This window comes from Chiloscyllium punctatum, chromosome 4 (genome assembly GCF_047496795.1).
Source record: "Chiloscyllium punctatum isolate Juve2018m chromosome 4, sChiPun1.3, whole genome shotgun sequence".
Classification (NCBI taxonomy): Eukaryota; Metazoa; Chordata; class Chondrichthyes; order Orectolobiformes; family Hemiscylliidae; genus Chiloscyllium; species Chiloscyllium punctatum.
In genome coordinates, this window is record NC_092742.1 from 74489366 (window position 1) to 74513206 (window position 23841).

At 41.7% G+C, this 23841-nt stretch overlaps 1 protein-coding gene across 4 annotated transcripts in view; it reads left to right on the forward strand.

Annotated features, from left to right (window-relative positions):
• Positions 1–23841, forward strand: part of cdin1 (CDAN1 interacting nuclease 1) — a 211600-nt gene that overhangs the window by 143805 nt on the left and 43954 nt on the right. For 3 of the 4 annotated variants that reach the window (XM_072569047.1, XM_072569046.1, XM_072569044.1), the window contains exon 9: positions 3698–3763. The exons of the other annotated variant lie outside the window; for it this stretch is intronic. In XM_072569047.1, the coding sequence (XP_072425148.1) occupies positions 3698–3763 (66 nt within the window). The remainder of the gene's footprint in view (positions 1–3697; positions 3764–23841) is intronic. 4 annotated transcript variants of the gene reach the window in all.

Sequence of the window (23841 nt, forward strand, 5' to 3'; positions counted from 1 at the left end):
CTGCATAGCTATCAGTTAGATAAATTGGTCAATTTGGTAGACTAATTAGGACTTAGAACAAAGAACAGTACGGCACAGGAACAGGCCCTTCGGCTCTGCAGGCCTGTGCCGACATATTTTGCCCTTCATACTATAATACTGTCTTCATTTACAGTATCCGTATCCCTCTATTCCCTTCCTATTCCTGTATGTCCAGGTGTTTCTTGAATGCTGCTGTTGAGTCTGCTGAGTAGCATTAAAGAGGGTGACCAATTTCAAGACATTGACTGTGCTTTCTTTCCACAGATACGGCCAGAACTACTGAGTTTTCCCAGCAATTTCTGTTTTTGGTTCTGATTTCCAGCACACTCCGTTCCTTGTGTTTTTTATTATTTAGGATTGTTTTCTTCACAAATGCATCAAGACTGTTGCTATTCTAATTTGTGGCAAAACACATCGCTTCGCTTCGTTTCCCTGTAACGAGGTCATGCAACACAGCTGGCATTCCCTCAGGTGAAGGGCACTTTAGCCTGTGTACATGGTTTGCTTTAATATCATCAGCGCCATATCATAATATGACTGGCTTTATCAAGTAAAAAAGATTCCATTCCATCAATGTGCAGGTCATCTGTGATCACCAGGACTACATCTGCGAGGTCTACACTGAAATTGAAATTTTAAAATTCTCAAATGTCTGTGTGGAATTTGCATAGTCTCATGTCTGCATGAGTTTCCTCCGGTCGCTTCATTTTCCTCCTATAGTCTAAAGATGTGCAGATTTGGTGGATTGGCCATGGGAAGTACACGGTTATAGGTATAAGGTTGGATGTGGGTCTGAGTGGGTAGCTCTTCGGAGGGTCAGTGTGGACTTGAAGGGCCAAATGGCTGGCTTCCACACTGTAGTGCATAGATAGAGTAGATAGCCAGAGATTTATTTCTGGGACAGAAATGGCTGTCACAAGGGATCATAATTTTAAGGTGATTGGAGGAAGGTTTAAGGGAGGTGTTAGATGTCGGCTCTTTGCGCAGAGTGTGGTGCGTGAGTGGCAGCGGTGGTCAGAGGCATTTTCGACATTTAAGCAACTGCTGGCCAGGCAGTAAATTGAGGGGTATGTTGGCTAGGTTGATCTAAGATTAAGATAAATGCTTGGCACAACATCGTGGGCCGAAGGGCCTGTACTATGCTGTACTGTTCTATGTTCATGTTGGGGCTCTATGATGTAAATGAAATTTAAATGGAACCTGCCAAAATGCCAATGTCCATTAGAACTCTCGTGTTCCTGTTTCATTTTAAGGGTCGGATGCCTTTTAAGGATGGTTACTGGAAAATTAGGGCTACCCTAAGTAACCATCACTCCTGACTCCTTGTGCAATCTCCTGACTGAGGTCAAATTTCAGATATAATGTAGTCCATGCATCCACCAGGGTCATTGTAGAGTAAATGATAGACCTCCTAAGGATGAGATTATCCAGCGTTAGCCTGGATAATCCAGACAACGTCTCCCTTAACATCTATATTTTTTGCTTTTGTGCACCTGGAGCACGCAAAGAGAAAATGTTATAGATGGTGAAGAGCTGAGAGAGTAGTGGCAGGCTTCTGAGGTAGAAGATGAGGTAAAGGGAAAGTTGCCATTGTCTTACCAGACTATGGGACTGCTTTCTCATTAGAAAGAGATGACTGGTGGTGGTTTAACCTGAGGGTCACGACGCCTTCGGTAAGGCGACAAGTTGAGGAGAGTCTTTCATGGTAACGTGAGCCAGTGCGGGAAATGAACCCACGCTATTTACATCACTCTGCATTGCAAACAAGCCGTCCAATCAACCGAGTTAATGAAGAACACTACACTCACCATGATAGAGTAGTTCAGTGTCGGGTGCAACAAACTAGAGAGGACTTAGTTGACACTTGCTTCCAATAGGCGGAAGTGAGGACTGCAGATCCTGGAGATTAGTGTCGAGAGAGTGGTGCTGGAAAAACACAGCAAGTCAGGCAGCATCTGAGGAGCAGGAAAATGCCTTCTCAATGAAACGTCTATTTTCCTGCTCTTCGGATGCTGCCTGACCTGCTGTGCTCTTCCAGCACCCCACACTCGACTTGCTTCCAATAGATGTGAGTTGCATGAAGTGAATATTCATTGACTGCAAATTTGTTGTTTCTAAAAAGGCAAGCTATCTTTGTTTATTTCCCGGAAGCAAATGCAGCCTGTTTTGTTTTTATTTTATTATTCGCCCTTCCTGATGTTCAATAAAGGCTTTCCAAAATATGATGCTTCTACATTGAACAACAACATGTGATGCTACACTGCACATTATGGGAAGAGTGCCACTAGACAGGGTTCTAAGATGGTATGGTGCGAAGAATGAGTAGCCCGTATGCCTTGATTCTTGTAGCTGCAGTTACAATTACAGTTGATCAGACAGGTGATGATGTTAAGTAGCAATATATTTACAAATGTGAGCTAATTCCAATGAAGTGTCATCCCTGTACCTATGCACCGCCTTCAGGTTTTCTGTTTCGTTTTCCTCCCACAATGTGTTTTATAAAGGCCTTTGTGACTGATAGTGACACCTAATCTGACTGTACACACAGCTGGGTATTAAACATAGTGCCAGCGGTGGAAATCTCATAGGGTCTTGGCAGTGGCAAGTTTGTTTACCACTGGTGAGCACACAATAGTGCTGGTATGGCTCTGTGGTGCATATATACCAAGATGAGAAGCTCAGAATTTCAGGAGCTAGACTCCATGAGAGAAACCTTCTATGAAACTCTTGAAATTAACATAGCCGATTTTTGTAAAATTCAGCCTGCTGTGTTTTTAAAAAGTAGAAACTATCTAACATAAATATTCATTATGTAATTTTTTCCAAATGAAAAGCTGCACTAAAGTTTCACACAAGCATAAGTTAGAATAGAGTAGAATCCTATAGTGTCAGAGCAGGCCATTTGACCCAACAAGTCCACACTAACTCTCCAAAGAGCATCCCACCCAGATCTACCCAATCCCTGTAACATTGCATTTACCGTGGCTAATCCACCTAGCCTGCACATCCCTCGACAGTATGGGCAATTTAGCTTGGCCAGTGCATCTAACCTGCACATCTTTGGATTGTGGGAGGAAACTGGAGCACCTGGAGGAAACCCACGCACGCACAGGGAGAATGTGCAAACTCCACACAGCCAGTCACTCGAGTGGAATCGAACTCTGGTTCCTGGAGTTGAGGCAGCAATGCTAACCACTGAGTCACCATCCCACCCCTAACAATTACTTTGTATGTTTAGTGGGTCACCATATCGGGGCCGAAAAATGTAGTGCTGGAAAAGCACAGCAGGTCAGGCAGCATCTGAGGAGCAGGAGAGTTGCCGTTTCGGGCATAAGCCCATCAATCTGTCCTGCTTCTCAGATGCTGCCTGACCTGCTGTGCTTTACCAGCGCCACACGTTTTGACTCTGATCTCCAGCAACTGCAGTCCTCTCTTTCTCCTAGTCACTGTATCAGGCCCTCTATTTTCATTTATTAGAACTAGTTCTTCATTAAATTTTAAACTAATAAAAGCACCATGTCCATTATGAAGACATTTTGTTTCTGTTCTGATGTAACCTATTCTTGGTGTTTTTGTTTATAAGCTGAATACCAATGAATTCTATTGAATGGAATCATGCACCAGTGCATTGCTACATTCACTTCTACTTCTACTTCCCTCTGCTTTATTTGTACAGATGAAGATCAATTGCGTGCTAAGGGCTATGACAAAACTCCTGACATAATTTTAGAGGTACCAGTTGGTAAGTTTCTGCTTGTTTAAAATTAATCATACAATTATGAAAAGTGTATGTTTTTTTATGTACTGTACTCTACACATAATTACTAAGTTATCAAATCCCATGGGAGGAATCACAATGAAGCTTTGACTCTTTGATACTTTGACACTTTGCCTGCAGCCAATCTGAGCTCATTTCTTGTTCCCTATTATCCTTAGTTTTCCTTCTTCTATCCCCCATCGCAGTTTTTATACTAACGTTGCTGCCAAGCTTATTGTATGAGGTATCTTTCTCTGCACTGTGTATTTTCAGACTCTTGGCCTGAAGAGTCCTTTGAATTATTTTCCATTTCTTGCACTATTAGTTTGCAATCAGTCTAAAATTCAAATTTTCTGTCAAGCACAAGAGGTTGTTGCCTGATCTTAATGTCCATATTTGGTGTCTGATATATATGTATGCATGTATATATAATCTGTTTACCATGACCTCAAGTCTTCACACTTTGAAAGAATTAATAAAGCAGGAAAATAATTGTCACTGGAATAACTGCTATCGGTGAATAGTGCCCCTCTCCCCAGACCGGAAGACCTGTATTCAGTCTCACCTGCTCCAGAGGTGTGTATTAATATCTCTGAACAGGTATATTAGAACAAAGCAGGTTAACTGAAAAAAAAGTCACATTTTTGTTGGCAAGACAATTGTGAAAAGTTGCCATGTTATTTTGGTTGCATTTTCTTTCTTGTTCACATTGGCATCTGGTTATGATCCCAACTGATGTTGCTACATGACATAGTAGATTCAGTATGAAATGTTGTACTTTTTTAAATAAATTAATTTAATGTGGCTGTCTTCCACTGAAACAAAAGCACACAAGACTGCAGTTTTGCTCTTAACAACAAAATGTAAGTTTCTCATAAAAATAAAATAAACTAAATCCAGTAAACCCAATATAACATCATTTAAAAGATTTCAAACTACACACAAAATGAAATCTCATCTTCTCCTCTATACTGTCACTTCACACTAGATCAAAATTCTAGACACATTTCCTTTTCTATTGATTCTGTAGGTTGGACTTTACTGCTTCTTCATAATTCTGGTCATGAGGGCTTGACTGCTCTAGTAACTGAATACTTAAGAGTTTCTCATTTTAAAAGTCTGCAGAGTTCTAACTAAACACTACTAGTCTGGAGGTTTCACTGAGATAATTATTTCCTTCACTGTTCTCAACAGTGACCTTTTCTGGGAGAGCCTATATTCATTTGAGTCTTCAGTTGCATCTGCTTTGAACTGAATCCAAGAGCTTTTAAATTAAAAGAGAACGGTCATCCTAGATTATGCTGAAGCTAAAGACTCAATGGTTTTTCTCTCTCCTGTCACAAATGCTACACCATAAAGACACTCCATTAGCAATCTAGAGGTCCCTGCAATCATTTGCTCTCTGACATATACTGGTTTTAAGTAAGTGTTCTGGGAGGACTGCCCTTGTTAATTTTTAAACTTCTTCACAAAAAAAACCTAGCACCCATATGCCACTAATCGGAAATCCAAATTCCAAGTGTGTGTGTATGTATGCCCTTCATCACAGAATTTAGATTTGATGCATGAATATCGCAGAATTTCCTGATTTTTCCATGTTTTCGTTGACAAGAACACTTTTAAAATTGCAACTTTAAGAATACCTTTCGTCAGCACTTATTACTATCTAAACACGAGGTATCTTTCATGCAGCTGAATTTATTGGTATGTAACAAATCATCATTAATATCTATTCCATCTTAGACCTGAGCCTCAACTAAACTCACACCTTGGTGTTCTTGCTGCATTTTTATTTTGAGGTTGCAGAGAATTCTGTGGTTTCCAAGGCACAGGTGGTTATAGTTCAATAGCTAGTTAAAGACTTTGGTATAATAATTCAGTATCATGCACTATGGAGAAAGTTGAAATTCTGATCCGATGTGATCTAATTAAATAACATATGAGACTCAAAGAGCTGAATGGCCTTTTCCTGTTTCTGTATGCTGCATTGTCAGAGGTGCTTTCTTTCTTAGTATTGTCACGGATTTATGTGACATGGCCAAAAATTCATCAGCAGACTTCAGAATCTTCAAGCAAGTTATTGAGTGCTCAATACTTGTCAAGTTTGTGGTTGTCTGCATTATTCCACAATAAAGGAGGTCCATCGCAATCACCATCCCTAAAAACTAGATATAAATTTGGAAGAGCAAAGATTACAAGAAACCTGGTATTCACACTGGTGGATTCTAATTGGCTACTAGCGTGCAGGTACCAATACAAGGTTCATTGTCCACTGCACCTATTAAAAGTTGTTTTATTGTCTGAAATCAAGTCAGAAGAATTCCAACTCCTATTGACAGTTGTATCATGTAAGAGCAGCTCAGTAAGTCTGGTTGTAGCCCTGTCTGTAGATTCAGTGGTTTAAATGGGTATTCACAATCTCATAATATAATTTGAAGAGAAGAAGAGACCTCTCTTAATTAAATTTGTCAACAAACATTCTCATTTAATCAAAACAAGCAAAACTAAATAGTTATCATTCATCTCATTCCTATTAATATATATTGCTGTACATATTAAGTCTCACGACACTTTAATGTACTTCTTCATCTTGGAAGCTGTTTCTGATATTATAGAGGCTTGTCAAGGATGCATGGCAGTTCAGATTCATCTCTGCAATCATTCTTTGGAAGATAAGGGGAGATGATGATCTAGTGATGAGGTCAATGGACGAATAATCTCAAGCCCCAGATAATGTACTGGAGACTCAGGTTCGAATCCCATCATGGCATTTGGTGGAATTTAAATTCAATAAAAATCTGAAATTAAAAGTCTAATGGCCATGAAATCTTTGTCAGTTTTCATACAAAGCTATCTGGTTCATTAATGTCCTTCAGTAAGGAAAATGCCACCCATACCTGGTCTAGCCTACCTTACACATGCCTTCATGCTGCCTTTTAACTGCCCTCTGTAATGGCCTCCTATCTGACATCTGGAGACTAGCACCAAATTTGAGAGTGTTGTCTCATTAACTAGCCTTGACCTGGTCATGCTCACAGAATCATGATATATCCCTGCTGCATTATGTTCTGTTCCATTGGTGTGACAGATCTAGCAGAGTTGGCCACACAGTGGGATACATTCGGGAGAGACTTGCCCTGGGAATCCTCAAATTTGACTCCAGATCCAATGACATTTCATGGCATCAGGTCAAACAGACAAGGACGCATCCTGCTGATTACCAGGTATTGTCTCCTGCTCAGCTGCTGAATCAGTACAACTCTGATTTGAACACTATTCGGAGGAAGCACACAATGTGGTGCAGAATGTGCAGTGGGTGGAAGACTTCAATGTCCATCATCAAGAGAGGTTTGTCAGCACCACCACTGATCAAGTTGGTCAAGTCTTATAGAACATAGCTACTAGACTGGGTCAGTAACAGATGGTGAGGGAACCAAATTGAAGGAAAAATTGCACTTCAGCTCATTCCTGCAAATCTGCATTTGTCCATGACAATATCAGTCAGAGTGACCACTGCACAGTCCTCGTGAAGGTGAAGTCATGTCTTCACAGCAGGAATACATTATGGTACCACATGGTAGTATCGCCCAGCTAAATTGGATACACTTTGAATAGATCTAGCAATTCAAGATTGGGCATCCATGAGGCAATCTGGGCCTTTAGCAACAGAAGTGTGCAACCTCATTGCCCAGTACTTCCACCACTCGACCATTACCATAACCCTGGTTCAAAGAAGAGTTCAGGAGGGTATTCTAGGAGCAGCACTAGGCATACCTAAAAAGAAACGTTCCAGCGTGCTGAAGCGACAAAACTGGACTACTTGTGTGCCAAACAACAAATATCAAGTGATAGAGTGAAATTACACCACAGATTTAAGCTCTGCCATCCTGCCATTTCTAGTCAAGAGTGATGGTGAAGGAGGAGGCTCCACTAATATCCCAATCGTCAACAATAGGGAGCCTAGCACATCAATGAAGAAATAAAGCTGAAGCCAGATGTGCCAAGTGAATGATCCATTTGACCTCCTTCAGAGGTCCCCAGCATTGCACATGCCAATCTTCAACCATTGAATTCAGTGAAAATAGAATCAGTACATTGTGGAGATAGACCACTCAGCTCATTGAATCCACACTAACCCTCCAAAGAACAATCCACCCAGTCTCCCATCCCTACCCTATTCCTGTAACCCTGATTTTCCATGGTTAATCCACCGAGCCTACACATCCCTGGATACTATGGGCAAATTAACAGGGCCAATCAACCTAATTTGCATATCTTTGAACTGTGGGAGGAAACCCATGCAGACATGGTGACAATGTGCAAAATCCACGTAGACAGTTGCTTGAGGGTGGAATCAAACCCAGGTCCTTGGTGCTATGAGACAGCAGTGTTAACCACTGAGTCATTCATTGCATGTGATATCAAGAAATGGCTGGAGTCACTGAATACTGCAAAGGCTATGAGTTGCTGACAACAGGATAAGAGGGAAAAAACATACATAATATCCAGGCAATTGAATACAGACTAAGCTTTGGAAGAATTTCGGGAATGTAGGACCTATTTGAAATTAAGAATTGAGAGGGCTAATAGGGGTCATGAGATATCTTTAGCAAACAGGGTTAAGGAAAATCCCAAAGCGTTTTATTTGTATATAAGGAGCAGCAAGCTAACTAGAGAAAGGGTTGGCCCACTCAAGGGCAAAGTAGGAAGTTATGCGTGGAGTCAGAAAATGGGTGAGATTCTTAACAAGCACTTTTCATCGGTATTCACCAATGAGAGGAACATAATGGATTTTGAAATTAGGGATAGGTGTTTGATTAGAATCAAGAGTGTGTTGCTGGAAAAGCACAGCAGATCAGGCAGCATCCAAGGAGCATGAGATTCGATGTTTGGGGCATAATCCCTTCATTTGGAATGCCCGAAACAACGATTCTTCTGCTTCTCGGATGCTGCCTGACCTGCTGTGCTTTTCCATCAACACACTCTCAACTCTGATCTCCAGCATCTGCAGTCCTCACTTTCTCCTCCTAGATGTTTGATTACTCTAGGTCAGTTTGGCATAAGGAGGGAGGAAGTGTTGTCCACTTGTTTAAGAAGGATGGCAGGGATAATCAAGGTAATTAAAGACTGGTGAGCCTGACATCAGTGGTAGGGAAGCTGCTGGAGAACATACTGAGGGATAGGATCTACTCCCATTTGGAAGAAAATGGGCTTATCAGTGATGGGCAACACGATTTTGTGCAGGGTAGGTCATGTCATACCAACTTAATAGAATTCTTTGTAGAATTGACAAAGTTGATTAATGAGGGAAGGGCTGTTGATGTCATATGCATGGACTTCAGTAAGGCATTTGATAAGCTTCCCCATGGTAGGCTGATTGAGAAGGTGAAGTCGCATTGGGACCACTGTTGTTTGTGATATACATAAATAATTTGGAGGAATGTATAGATGGTCTGATTAGCAAGTTGGCAGATGACACTAAGGTTGATGGAATAGCAGATAGTGAAGCGGTCTGTCAGAGAATACAGCAGAATATAGGTAGTTTGAAGAGTTGGGCAGAGAAATGGCAGATGGATTTAATCCAGACAAATGCAAGGTGATACATTTTGAAACATGCAATTCAAGAACAAACTATAAAGTAAATGGAAAAGTGATGTACAGAGAGATCTGAGTGTTCAGGTCCATTGATCCCTGAAGGTAGAAACACAGGTCAATAGAGTGGTCAAGAAGGCATACAGCATGCTTTCCTTCGCCAGACAGGATGTTGAGTACAAAGGTTGGCAGGTCATGTTACAATTGTATAAGACTTTGGTTCGGCCACATTTGGAATACTGCATACAGTTTTGGTTGCCACATTACCAAAACAATTTGGATGCTTTGGAGAAAGTGCAGAGGAGGTTCACCAAGATATTGCCTGGTATGGAGGATGCTAGCTATGAGGAGAAGTTGAGGATTATTTTCATTAGAAAGATGGAAGTTGAGGGGGGACCTGATTGAGGTCTACGAAATCATGAGACGTATAGACAGCGTCAATAGCAAGAGCTTTATCTCAGAGTAGAGGACTAGAAGTCACGAGTTTAATGTGAGAGGGGAAAAGTTTAGGGGAGATGTGCACAAAAAGCTATTTTCATAGAGGGTCGTGGATGCTTGGAATGTGTTGTCAGCGGAGGTGGTAGAGACAGGCATGATAGTGTCAATAAAGATGTATCTAGACAGATATGTGAATGGGCAAGGAGCAAAAGAATACAGACCCTTAGAAAATAAGCAACAGGTTTCGATAGAGGATCTGGATTGGTGCAGGCTTGGAGGGCAGAAGGGCCTGTTCCTGTGCTGTAATTTTTTTTGTTCTAACACCCAGCAAAAGTATTGGAGTCTTGTGTTCCAGAACTTACTGCTTTTATGGTAAAACTGTTCCAATACAGTTACAGCACTGCTGTTTAACCAACAATGTGGCACATTGTCCAGGTATGTCCAGTGTAAGCAAAGCAAAACAAATCCAATGCAATCAATTACTACCTCAACAGTCTACTCTTGATCATCAATAAAGTGCTGGAAGGTGTAGTCAACAGTGTGATTGAGAAACACTTGTGCAGCAATAATCTGCTCACTGATGCTTGGTTTAGGTTCTGCAAGGGCTACATTTGTGTATGAGAAAGTGGTTTATTGATTAACTTATAAATATTGCAATACCCATGATGATTTATTTTAAAACGGTGTGTGAGAAACTTCCTGGAGAGCGATCGGGGTTTTATTTTCATTTAGTGAATTTTACACTAATGAATAGAATAAGCAGTTGTGCATTAGACTCTTTCTGGGATGGAATAATTTCTTTTTACTAAGAGGAACACCCAAAGCTTCAGGAAAGCCCTTTTGATTTTAGGTTTGCAGATGTCTTGGCTAGAACTAGCTATGAGAGACGGTTACTTCTGAAAAGGGAGACCATTTAGAACTGTTAGAAATAGGTATAAGGAGTTAGTTTGAAAGTTCCAAACCAGAAGTGTTAAGGTGTTCGCTAACTTGGAAGGAATTGTTCGAAACTGAGTAATTATAAGCTAAGTTGTTTGAAGATTCTCAAGACTGAGAATTGAAGCCACCATGAAGTTAAACCCTGAAGAAAAAATAAAGAAGGGAATTCTCTCCAGTTTGAATACTAGAAAGGTGCATTTAGGGATTGTACTTTGCCATGTGTTTCAAAATCTTTAAACTGTTATGAAAATAATCCAGTTTGTTTTATTCTTCATTTCTTTTGTGTTATAAGCTTTTGTTTTATTGTTAAAATCAAGTCTGTATTAGTCTTGTGTTAGTATTTCTGTGGAATACCACCACCTCAAAACCAAATACAAAAATATAACCTGTTGAGCCAGATTTCAGTTTGGGATTTGACTTGTTCAGTCATAGAATGAGTTGGGCTCATAACAATTGTCACTGAACTTATAACCAGAGATATAGTCCAATGTTATGGTCACATGTTTTCAAATCTCACCACAGCAGGTAGCTATGGGATTTCTTTTTAAGGAGCTAGTCAAGTGACGAGCAATTTTTTTTATTTTTGTCCTTTTGGTTATGAAGCAGAGAAAGAGAAAAAGGTGAAGCCACAGGTCCTTACCATCAAGGGGAGGGTGGGACTAAGGTGAAGCAAAGGAGTTGGGTTTAACTAACACTGACCTTCGTTCATGTCTGGTGGAACATCTTTGAAGTTGGCCTTTGTGAAATTCACATGAATTTGGTGAGAATTGGAAGTTGTCTGCCTACCAGCTTCAGGTTTCCTCACCACCTCCCCGCTCCCCCCCACCCCCTCCAACCCCAAGCCTGCTTTGAGGGAGGAGAAGGTAGAGTGAGTCTGCTCACTCACCCAGCCAGTCCCTTACCCAGCCAGTGCCTGACCTGTTTACGCAACAAGTTACTGATTCACTCACTCCCCCAGCCAGCCCCTTATAAACCCAATCAGCCCATCACCAACTCAACGTGCCAGCCACTCACTCACCCAGTCATTTCCTCAGCCAATCAGTGTCCCAGGTTGTGATGTTGCTCCAATTGCTGCTACTCTTAATTTTTGTATCCATCCCCCAACCAGCAGCACAATCAACAGTGGGGCCATGTGTCCGAACTTCCCTGCTCATTTTGCCCCCTCTTGGAATGAAAAAGGACTACTTCACATGTTGTTGCTGAAAAACTGCTCCACCCTGGTGGAGTGCCCATTTATCAATGGGAAAATACTGACATCCTGGAAAACTACTCTTTGGAAAACTCAATTTTTTTTGTCGTGAAGAACATATCTGAAGCTGGTCCAATGACTGTTAAAATTTCATTGTGCAGTTTGTTAAATTTCTCCAAGTGCTCACTACCTTGGAAGTTGAAAAACGAACAGCCCTTCAAGCATCTGCTAATGCTGTTTGCTAAGCTTTGGTCCACTTCTCATTTCCTCCCCTCTGGCAGCTAGATGTTTATCTCCTCCCTCAACCCAAGGCAGCAAGCTCTCAGACCCCACGCCCACTGCTGGGGAGGGGAGGGGAGGAGTGGGGGGGGAGGGGAGGAGGGGGGGAGGGGAGGAGAGGGGGGGGAGGGGAGGGGAGGGGGGGAGGGGAGGGGAGGGGGGGAGGGGAGGGGAGGGGGGGAGGGGAGGGGAGGGGGGGAGGGGAGGAGGAGGGGGGGGAGGGGAGGGGGGGGAGGGGAGGGGGGGGGAGGGGAGGGGGGGAGGGGAGGGGGGGGGAGGGGAGGGGGGGGAGGGGAGGGGGGGGAGGGGAGGGGGGGGAGGGGAGGGGGGGGGAGGGGAGGGGGGGGAGGGGAGGGGGGGGGAGGGGAGGGGGGGAGGGGAGGGGGGGGGAGGGGAGGGGGGGGAGGGGAGGGGGGGGAGGGGAGGGGGGGGAGGGGAGGGGGGGGGAGGGGAGGGGGGGAGGGGAGGGGGGGGGAGGGGAGGGGGGGGAGGGGAGGGGGGGGGAGGGGAGGGGGGGGGAGGGGAGGGGGGGGAGGGGAGGGGGGGGGAGGGGGGGGGAGGGGAGGGGGGGGGAGGGGAGGGGGGGGGGGGGGAGGGGAGGGGAGGAGGGGGCGGGAGAGGAGGAGGGGAGGGGAGGGGAGGGTGGAAAGAAGATACCAAATGAGTATTTTGCATCAGTATTTACTGTGGAAAAGAACATAGAAGATATAGAATGTGGAGAAATAGATGATGACATCTTGAAAAATGTCCATATTACGGAGGTGGTGGTGGTGGTGCTGGATGTCTTGGAACGCATAAAAGTGGGTAAATCCCCAAGACCTGATCAGGTGTATGCTAGAACTCTGTGGGAAGCTAGGGAAGTGATTGCTGGGCCTCTTGCTGAGATATTTGTATCATCGACAGTCACAGGTGAGGTGCCAGAAGACTGGAGAGTGGCTAACATGGTGCCACTGTTTAAGGAGGGTGGTAAGGAAGAGCCAGGGAACTATAGACTGGTGAGCCTGACATCGGTGGTGGGCAAATTGTTGGAGAGAATCCTGAGGGACAGAATTTACAAATATTTGAAAAGCAAGGACTGATTAGGGGTCGTCAGCATGGCTTTGTGTGTGGGAAGTCATGTCTCACAAAATCGAGTTTTTTGAAGAAGTAGCGAAGAGGATTGATTAGGGCAGAGCAGTATGTGTGATCTATATGAATTTCAGGAAGGCGTTCGACAGGGTTCCTCATGGAAGACTGGTTAGCAAGGTTAGATCTCAGGGAATACAGGAAGAAATAGCCATTTGGATACGGAACTGGCTCGAAGGTAGAAGACAGAGGGTAGAGGTGGAGGGTTGCTTTTCAGACTGGAAGCCTGTGACCAGTGGTGTACCATAAGGATTGGTGCTGGGTGCACTGCTTTTCGTCATTTATATAAATGATTTGGATATGAACATAGTAGGTATAGTTATGATTTGGACTGCATACATTCATGTAGAACTCTGAACTCAAAAACTGCATGAATTTATGTAAAACTCTGTTATCTCACTTTTTAGATTAGAATCAATCTAAACATCAGGTCATAGACAGAGAACACAGGGGGCTAACACCTTCAACATATTGTCTAGCTATCACCATTGTTAACAGCTAACCCGAGAATGCAACTTTAAAAAAAAGGTTTTGTGATTTACACATGAAAGAAGTGAAACTATCACTGTATTCAAACAGATGAAAGGCTTAACAGACAATCAATTTTTCAATGTATAATTTCAGTTACATCACACTGTAAATTTTTACTATAAATTCTGTGTTAGGATTGAGCCCTCCACTATCACCTGATGAAGGACCGTTGCTCCGAAAGCTAGTACGCTTCCAATTAAACCTGTTGGGCTATAACCTGGTGTTGTGTGATTTTTAACTAGGATAGTTAATAAGTTTGTAGATGACACCAAAATTGGAGGTCTAATGGACAGCGAAGAAGGTTACCTCAGATTACAATGGGATCTTGATCAGATGGACCAATGGGCTGAGAATGGCAGATGGAGTTTAATTTAGATAAATGTGAGGTGCTGCATTTTGGAAAAGCAAATCTTAGCAAGACTTATACACTTAAAAACAAGGTCCTTGGGAATGTTGCTGAACAAAGAAACCTTGGAGTGCAGGTTCGTAGCTCCTTGAAAGTGGAGTCGCAGGTAGATAGGATAGTGAAGAAGGCGTTTGATATGCTTTCCTTTAATGGTCAGAGCATTGAGTCCAGGAGTTGGGAGGTCATGCTGCAGCTGTACAGGACATTGGTAAGGCCACTTCTGGAATATTGCGTGCAATTCTGGTCACCTTCCTGTTGGAAGGATATTGTGAAACTTGAAAGGGTTCAGAAAAGATTTACAAGGATGTTGCCAGGGTTGGAGGATGAGCTATAGGGCGAGGTTGAATAGGCTGGGGCTGTTTTCCCTGGAGTGTCAGAGGCTAAGGGGTGACCTTATAGAGGTTTGTAGAATCATGAGGGGCATGGATAGGATAAACAGACAAGGTCTTTTTTCCTGGGGTGGGAGAGTCCAGAAGTAGAGTGCATAGGTTTAGGGTGAGAGGGAAAAGATATAAAAGGGACCCAAGGGGCAACTTTTTCACGCAGAGGGTGGTGTGTGTATGGAATGAGCTGCCAGAGGAAGTGGTGGAGGCTGGTACAGTTATAACATTTAAAAAGTAACTGGTATATGAATAGGAAGGATTTAGAGGGACGTGGGTCAAGTGCTGGTAAATGGAACTCGGTTAGGTTAGGATATCTGGTCAGCATGGGCAAGTTGGACCAAAGGGTATGTTCCCATGCTGTATATCTCTCTGACGATGACTGCCTATCAAACTAGGTGAGTTCATGAGAGAGACCACTGCTTCAAGGGCACTCGGCCACTGGCTCACAGTTACCATTCAATAAGGGCAGTTTTCAAGGAGATGGATCAGTAAGTGCTGCGAATTGTCACCTTGTTAGCATCTTTGGTCAGCTCTTGAACATTTAACTTCCCATCTTGACTGCCGTGCTGGCTAAATCATTAATAGTTGCTTTTCCTTAGTCGTCATCCCTCAGTGTTGAACATTTTTACCCTTATTCTTTTGATTTAACAAAAAACACACCCTCAATCCATATTTCATTTGTACCTTCCTTTCTCACTAAGATCTTCAAGTGTGTTGTCACATTTGAGCTCCATACCAATTAATATTAAAATTCTTTATTCAAATTTTTCCTTTTGCATAGGATTGGTTGTCTTGTTGCATTGGATATGAGACACTAAATGAAAACTGAATCTATAGTACTTTTCATAATTTCCATGGTGGTGATTTCTGTTAGGTTAGACAGAAATTCAAGGTAAGATTTCAACAACTTGAGACAGACAATGGAAGGGCTTTTCACCAAGTCCTGAAGACTTCACACTCATTTCAAAACGATAAGCAGGAACCAGAGGCAGAACTGCCACCTCATTTTCAATGGTAGGAGAAAGGGAGCAGGACAAAACTCACAGGCAGGAAATTCCCAACTCACCGTATCCATCTGGCAGACACCATTTTTGATATTGGGACTTAACTTACAATGTGGTCGTCACAAATTTATGAAAGAGACACAAACTCTCATGAAATGCATACAAACCCTATAGAACTGTCAAGCAGTGAAATTATTCAAAAAAAAAGACAACATAGCTTTGTCAGTTAAATCTGAAAAACAACTGTGCTCTCCATTATAATAGTTTGTTGATATGACCGCAATAGCTATACATTATTAACAGCTGGCTGTTTTCAACAAACTTTATTTACATCAGCAGTTGTGTGAAGTTTGATTGATTGTTTAAATGGGCTAACGAAGGATTATCTGTCTTTGTGGAGTTATGAATGCATGTTTGTTTCTTTTGATAAGAGAGCAGATACTTGCACTTTTAAAATTTTGAATGGACTTTAATGAGTAAGAGTGTTTTTCCTTCCTTATGGTGAAAACTGCAATAGATATTTACACCTTTGTTTTATTTAATCTCCTGAGTACTGTCCCTTGTGCGTACTGAGTGAGTTGGCATTGAGGGTGTAACTGCAAAGGATGATGGGTAGGGGGCATGAGAGGCCATGAAGGTGGAAGAGGGCATGAGTTGGTGTGGATGAAGCATGTAGACTGGGTATGACAATTATGTAATGTAAGGGCTGAGACCTAGAGAGCCCTTTCTCACCCATATGAGGAATAATGTTCCACAGAACCAAAGTAAGACTTTTAACAGCTGCTTTGCCACTTAACCCCTGTTAATGCCTCTGATCTGTATTCTGGCAAGCAAGCCCAATCACGTGTATAATTGCATACCTCTGGAGCAGATGGGTCTTGAACCTAGGTTCCTTGGCCCAGAGGTAGGGACACTACTACCGCACTACAAGCGCCTGTGATCTTGTTTATTGTAGAAAAGAAATTGAGAGAGACAACTCAAATCTTTAAGGTACCAATATAAATGTAAACAAACCGATTTAACTTAATTTATATTCTTAAAGTTAAGGGTAAGTTGCTTAAAATTGAAATCCTGAAGTGAGATCAAAATCTTTTCCTCTTCACTGAATGATGAACATGTTTATGTAGAGTTGCTGTGCAGCAAAAGCTGTTGATGAAGTATCAACTTAAAACCTGTTATGAAATTGTGGGTGTACTGTACCTTTAAAAGAGTTAAAAACTAGCAGAACAACCTGACAGCACCAAGTGTTATGAATAAAATATAATGTAATATGCGGTCCAGCTACAGGAGTAGTTTGGGTAGCTGGTTGCCTGGAGTCAAAAACAGATTTGAATTAGACCAATCAGTTTAAATTATACCCCCAAAAAACAAACTCCAATCCAGTTTGAATTTAGTATATTGACAAACTTAAAAGCAAATGACACAATGCGATGCTTTGGGGGGGTATAAGACCAGGGACAATTGAACAGTTGGGAGGAGAATTGCCAAGCCACCAGCATGAAAAGATTGCCCAAAAAATAGCTCTCTTAAAGGTACCTTTATGGATCAGTAATCTGTGAAGCAGAATCTCCAAGAAGAAGAAAAGAATAGAAAGACGAACCGAAAGCTGCCTGGTTTTGAGATATGAAGTTTTGTTCATAAATCTTGTTTGGGATTTTTATCAGACCAGTATTTTAGAGGGGTAGGAAAAAGATAGGTTAGAGGAAGGAGTTGTAAATAGTTGTTAATTATTGATTCTGTTATTTTTGCTTTAAATAGTTCTTGGTCTCTTGAATTTTCACAGATTACAGCATGAGATAAATCTTCTCTATGTTGCTGGTTTAAATTAAGCAGGAAGGCTTACCCTGTGTCTTAACAGTTTGGGGGATCGTTGTCAGGATTTGAACTGGTTTAGACTGATTTGAATAGATTTGGGTGTCCGGTTGATTAAATTAAAAGTGAGAAATTGTTCTTAAACTCGCTAAAGAGGTTCTGGGATTTGAGGATTATTCTATAATTTGCCAAGAAAATTTAGAAGGAAAGAAAAAAGGCCGTATTTTTAGAATTAGCAAATAAATTAGATTTGGGTTTAACAAAGGACAAAAGTAAAGCTTAGATTGTCGGGGAGTTACTCGAACACTTAGGTGTATCAGAAACAGACAAGTGCAGTAGAGATAGAAAAGCTTAAACTACAATTGAGAGAAATAGAGTTAGAGAGAGAGAGAGAAAGAGAGAGGAAGGTCTTAGCTGAGCAAAGAAAGAGAGAGCGAGAAGAAAGGGAGAGACAAAAAGAGAAAATTTGAACTTGAGAAGTTGCAGCTTAGTAAAGTCCAGTTAACAGAATGGAGATTAAAAGAGAAGGTAGTGATATATGCAAACATGCCAAAACTCTGCCATATTTTGATATGAAAGATGTTGAAGCCTTCTATATTTCATTTGATAAATTGGCTAGGCAGATGGAGTGATCCAAGGATTTATGGGTAATGCTAGTTCAAACTGAACTGGTAGTCAGAGCAAGTGAAATATTTGCCGCGTTTTCAGATGAGGGATCAAGAGATTCTGTAAAGGTTAAACAGGGCTATTGTATAAGTGCTTATGAATTGTTACCAGAAGCATATAGACAGCAGTTCAGAAATGGAAGGAAAGAACTAGCTCAGACTTATGTTGAGTTCGAAAGAATTAAACAGTCATTTTGATAGATGGGTGCATGCTTTGAAAATAGATAAGACCTTTGAGGCTCTACAAGAGATTATTCTGCTGGAGGAGTTCAAAAACTCACTTCCAGAGATGGTAAGAATTCACGTGGAGGAACAGAAAGTTCAGGAATTGAGAAGGGCAGTAGAACTAGCAGATGAATACATGTTGGTGCATAAGACCAGCTTCCGGCCAGAATTTCAACGTGAGGGATATGTCACAGTGCTGCTTGTTATAGAAAGCCGCTGTGGGTAAAGATGTGGTAAAAGAAGCTAAGCCAGTGGCATTAGTTGAGGTAGTAAAGGAGACCCCAAGAAGAGCCAAGAAGCTGCAGAAGAGTACAGCCTAGGCAGGGGCTGAGTATGGAGTTTGTATCTGATATTTACAAAAAAATTCTCCCGTGTGGGTAAAAGTTTACTCAAAGAAAAGGGGGAGAAGGACAAGGAGTTATAATTTTGAGAGATACAGGATCTAACCAGTTGCTGATAGTAAGGGATGAGCAAATATACACTCTTTCTGATCTGTTACCCAAAAGTGTGGCAATTTGTGGGATAGATGGACAGAAATTTAGCGCTCCCCTATGTAAGATCAGGTGGGAGTGCCAACTCAAGACTGGGGAAGTTACAGTGGGAGTGATTGACAGAGTGTCAGTTCCAGGAATTCAATTTGTTCTTGGGAATGATTTTGCAGGATCCAAGGTAGGAGTGACACCCCTTGTGGTGGAGAAGACCAAGAAACTGAGGAGTTAAAACAGCAATATCCTGGTATTTTCCCAGACTGTGGTCACCAGATCCCACACTCATAGGTCATAGCATGAGCGTCAACTAAAGAGGAAGATCAAGGAGTTGAAGTTAAGTTAGCGGATATCCTGTTTAACGTAATGGTGCAGGAAAAATCTGAACAGGCAGAGAGACAGAAGTGTTTAGTCCTGAAAGGCAAAGGGACTGGCAACAGCAAGACAAGATGATAGAAGATATATATGTGGATGCGTACTCTGAAAAGGAGGCAGAGAATATTCCGAAGGGTTATTATCTGAAAGATCGAATCCTAAGACTGAAATAGAGACAGGTTAGTGCAGAGGAGAAATGGGTCAAAGTGCACCAGATTGTGTTGCCAGTAGCATACAGACAGGAGTTTTAATGGGTAGCGCATGAACTACCTGTAGGAGGTAACCTAGGGGTATGAAAGACTCCGGCCAAGGTCCAAAAATATTTCTATTGCCCTGGAATGCACAAGGATGTCGTTAACTTTTGCTGTACCTGTCATACATGCCAAATGGTAGGTAAGCCACAGGTGGTAATAAAACCAACACCTTTGTTGCCAATTCCTGCATTTGAAGAACCTTTCATGTGAGCTATAATTTAGTTCTCGGGAGGGGACCTATGCAATCAAAGTGGGAACCAGTACTTGTTAACCATAATGGATGTGTCTACCATATTGACGGGGACAATTCCATTACAGAGTATCAAGGCAAAAACAATGGTAGATGAAGTAGTAGCTTTCTTCACATAGCATGAGCTACCCAGAGAGATTCAGTCGGACCAAGGGTCAAATTTTATTGTGAGGCTCTTTAATGAGATTGTGGATAGCTTGGGTATACAGCACTTTAAATCCAGTGCGTATCATCCTGAATCCCAGGGAGCTTTAGAAAGGTGGCATCAGATCTTGAAGACCATGTTCAGAGAATACTGTCAGGATTACCCAAATGATTGGGATAAATGTATCCCATTCATATTGTTTACCATTAGAGATGCCCCAAACAAATCTACTTCGTTCACTCCCTTCGAGTTAATATTCGGTCATGAAGTGAGAGGCCCTTTGAAATTAATTAAAGAAAAATTGACAGGACCAAAGTCTGAGATCTCACACTTAGGTTATGTATTGGAGGTGAGGGAGAGATAAAGTAGAGTAGGTGAGTTAACTAAACACCTAAAGAGGGCACAGTATAGAGTGAGAGGTGGCAGATAAAAGCTCTGAGAATCTGATGTTTTCCCAGGGGATAACATGTTAGTACCGTTACAAGGGAACATAAATTTAAGGTGAAGGGTGGAAGGTATAGGGGAGATGTCAGGGGTAGGTTCTTTACCCAGAGAGTGGTGGGGGCATGGAATGTGCTGCCTGTGGGAGTGGCAGAGTCAGAATCATTGGCGACCTTTAAGCGACAATTGGATAGGTACATGGATGGGTGCTTAAGCGAGGACAAATGTTCGGCACAACATCGTGGGCCGAAGGGCCTGTTCTGTGCTATATTGTTCTATGTTCTATCCCTTCCAAGTTTAGTGGTCCCGATCAAATTGAGAAAAAGTTGAGTCAGGTGAACTATCTAGTAAAGATGACAGGGGGGGAAAGGTATCTAGTTTGTCATGTGAAACCGTATTATACCAGAGAGAAAGAACTGGAGAAACAGGTGTTAGTTACTGCCCCACAGAGTATGGATGTGCCTCAAAATAGGTTAAAAAATGAAGAAGTCCTTGAGGAGTGGCATAGGTGATAAGCTATCTGTCTCAGGAGCATAGAATGCAGTTGAAAGATTTGTTACTGCAATATAGGGACATATGTAAGAATCAGATAGGGAGGACTAATGCTATTGTACACAAAGTAGATGTAGGGAATACTGATCCGATAAAACAACACTCCTATGGCTTAATCCTTTCAAAGCCAGACAGGTCCAGATGAGATGGAGGCCATGCTCAACGAGGACATCAAGTCGAGAGTGTGGTGCTAGAGAAGCACAGCAAAAGGACATCATCAAACCAAGCCAGAGCGAGTGAATTTCGCCGATTGTCTTAGTTCCCAAACCGGACGGGACTCAACGGTTTTGCGGAGATTATCGGAAAGTCAACGCCTTCAGACTCTGATCCAATTCCTAGATTGGAGGACTCTATCGAGAAAGTCGGACAAGTCAGTTACATCACCAAGTTGGACTTAATGCATGGTTATTGGCAGGCACCTTCATCTGAATCGGCAAAAGAAATTTCTGTGTTTGTGACCCCAAATGGACTATATCAGTTTGAATGATGCCCTTTGGAATGAAGAACACTCCCGCCACGTTCCAAAGACTTATGAATAGAGTTGTGGCTGGTTTAATAAACTGTGCAGTCTATTTGGATGATGTTGTGATCTTTAGGAAGTCCTGGAAAGATCACATGATACAGTTGGCAGAGCTCTCTGAACGACCATGAGAAGCAAAACTGGTGATAAATTTAAAATTGAATTGACGAAGGCCATCAAGGAATTTCCACGACCAACCTTGAAGAAAAAGTTGCTTAGATTCTTAGAACTCAGCGGATTCTATCGGACGTTTGTTCCAAACTTCAGCAATGTAGTGGCACCATTAACCAATTTGCTGAAGAGGAACACAACGTTTCAGTGGACAGAACAATGCCAGGAGGCATTCAAGCATTTGAAAGCCATATTCACCACCAAACCAGTTTTAGCTACACCAAACTTTTCAAAACTTTTTAAAGTTGCCATCGATGCAAGTGACATTACTCCAAGAAGAAGATGAGGATGGGATTTACCTGCCAGTTGGTTACTTTTCGAAGAGGACCAACATCCACCAGAGGAAATACTCCACAATCGAAAAGGAATGATTGAGTTTGGTGCTGGCCTTACAACATTTTAATGCGTATGTCACGACCAATGTGTCTGAGACAGTTGGGTACATGAATCACAATCCGCTTACATTCTTAGAACACTTTAAGGACAAGAATGTGAGATTATTTAGACCGTGTATGTTGCATATCGTAAGAATGCAATCGCAGATGCATTATCACGGATTTAACTGATAAAGTTTAGATGAGATTTGTATTATTTAATGTTTCTATACATAAAGTTAAGGTGACTTTACATTACCCCAACATACAGATAACTTTAATGTGTTGAAAAAGAAGAAAAAAAATTAAGCCATCTTTTCATTATGATGGTTCATTTTTTTCTTATGGTATCAAGATGTGGGTGTATTGTACCTTTTAAGAGAGTTAAAAGTTAGCAGAATTACCTGACAGCACTAAGTGTTATGAGTAAGGTACAATGTAACATGTGGTCCAGCTATTGGGGCTGTTGGTGACCTGGAGACAAAAACAGATTTGAATTAGGCCAATCAGTTCAAATTATACCCCCCCCCCAAAAAAAACAAACTCCAATCCAGTTTAATTTTAGTATATTGACAATCTTAAAAACCATTGACATAATCTGATGCTTTGGAGATATAAGACCAGGGAAAATTGAACAGTTGAGTGGAGACCTACCAAGCCACCAGCATGTAAAGGCTGCCCGAAAAATAGCTCTCTTAAAGATATCTTTATCAATCAGTGACCTGTGAAGCAGAATCCCCAAGAAGAAACCAAAACAAGAACAGAGAGAAGAACCAAACGCTGCCTGGTTTTGAGATAAGAAGCTTTGTTTTGTAAATCTTTAATTGGGATTTTTATCGGACCAGTATTGTAGAGGGGAAAGTAAAAGGTAGGTTAGAGGAAGGAGTTGTAAATAGTTGTTAGTTAATGATTCTCTGTTATATTTTAAGAAATAAAGTTGTTAATTTTTATTTTAAATAGTTCTTGGCCTCTTGAATTTTCACAGATGACGGCACAGGATAAATCTTTTCTGTGTTGCTGGTTTAAATCAAGCAGGAGAGTTTATCCTATGTTGTAACAAGCCTTAACTAAAAGAACTGGCAAGCTGTGATTGTGAATAGTTATTGGAGATTGAGGATAGGTATGGATTGAGGGAAACAACTAAATTTAAGTTACAACCATTCTTCTTTCCAGGTGGCAACCACCTGATGAAGGAGCAGCCCTCTGAAAACTAGTGCTTCCAAATGAACTTATTGGACTATAACCTGGTGTTGTGTGATTTTAAACTTTGTACACCCTAGTCCAATACCAGCATCTCCAAATCATTCTTTTAATGTGAGATAGAGGCAGTTATTGTGTTTTGTCACAGAAGATGTAATACTTGTCCCTTTATCTCCTAGCTCCTCTGGGGTGACCAAATGCAAACTGGATGACTACAAAAAACCTCCACATTGTCTGCAAGACTGACCCTGTCCTCCCAATCACTTGCCATTACATTACACCATTCTGCTCTTTTGATTATCTTTCCAGACCAACTTTAATATTCCAGTGAAATTCAGTGCAAGCCAGAGGACCATCACCTGATGTTCCATTTAGATACTTTCCAGCTTTTTGGACTCAAAAATGTGTTCAACATCTTTAGATCATAAACTCCATCCTCCATTTTGATTGGCAGTCAGAGATCATTTTTCTTCTATCATTATCACCTAGTCTGTAGATCTGTGTCTTGTCTTCGAGAGCCATTAACACTCTCTTTATCATCTTTTTCAGCAACACTTTTAATCTTCAATCTCCCTTAACCGTTCCCTTACCTGCCCTTGTTCAACTTGATATTTCTCCCTTTTCGACAACTTAAAATCCAGGACATTTTCACATTGCATTCCCTTTTCTGCCGACTTCTGTACTATGTCTCTGGGCTCCATCTCTACCTAT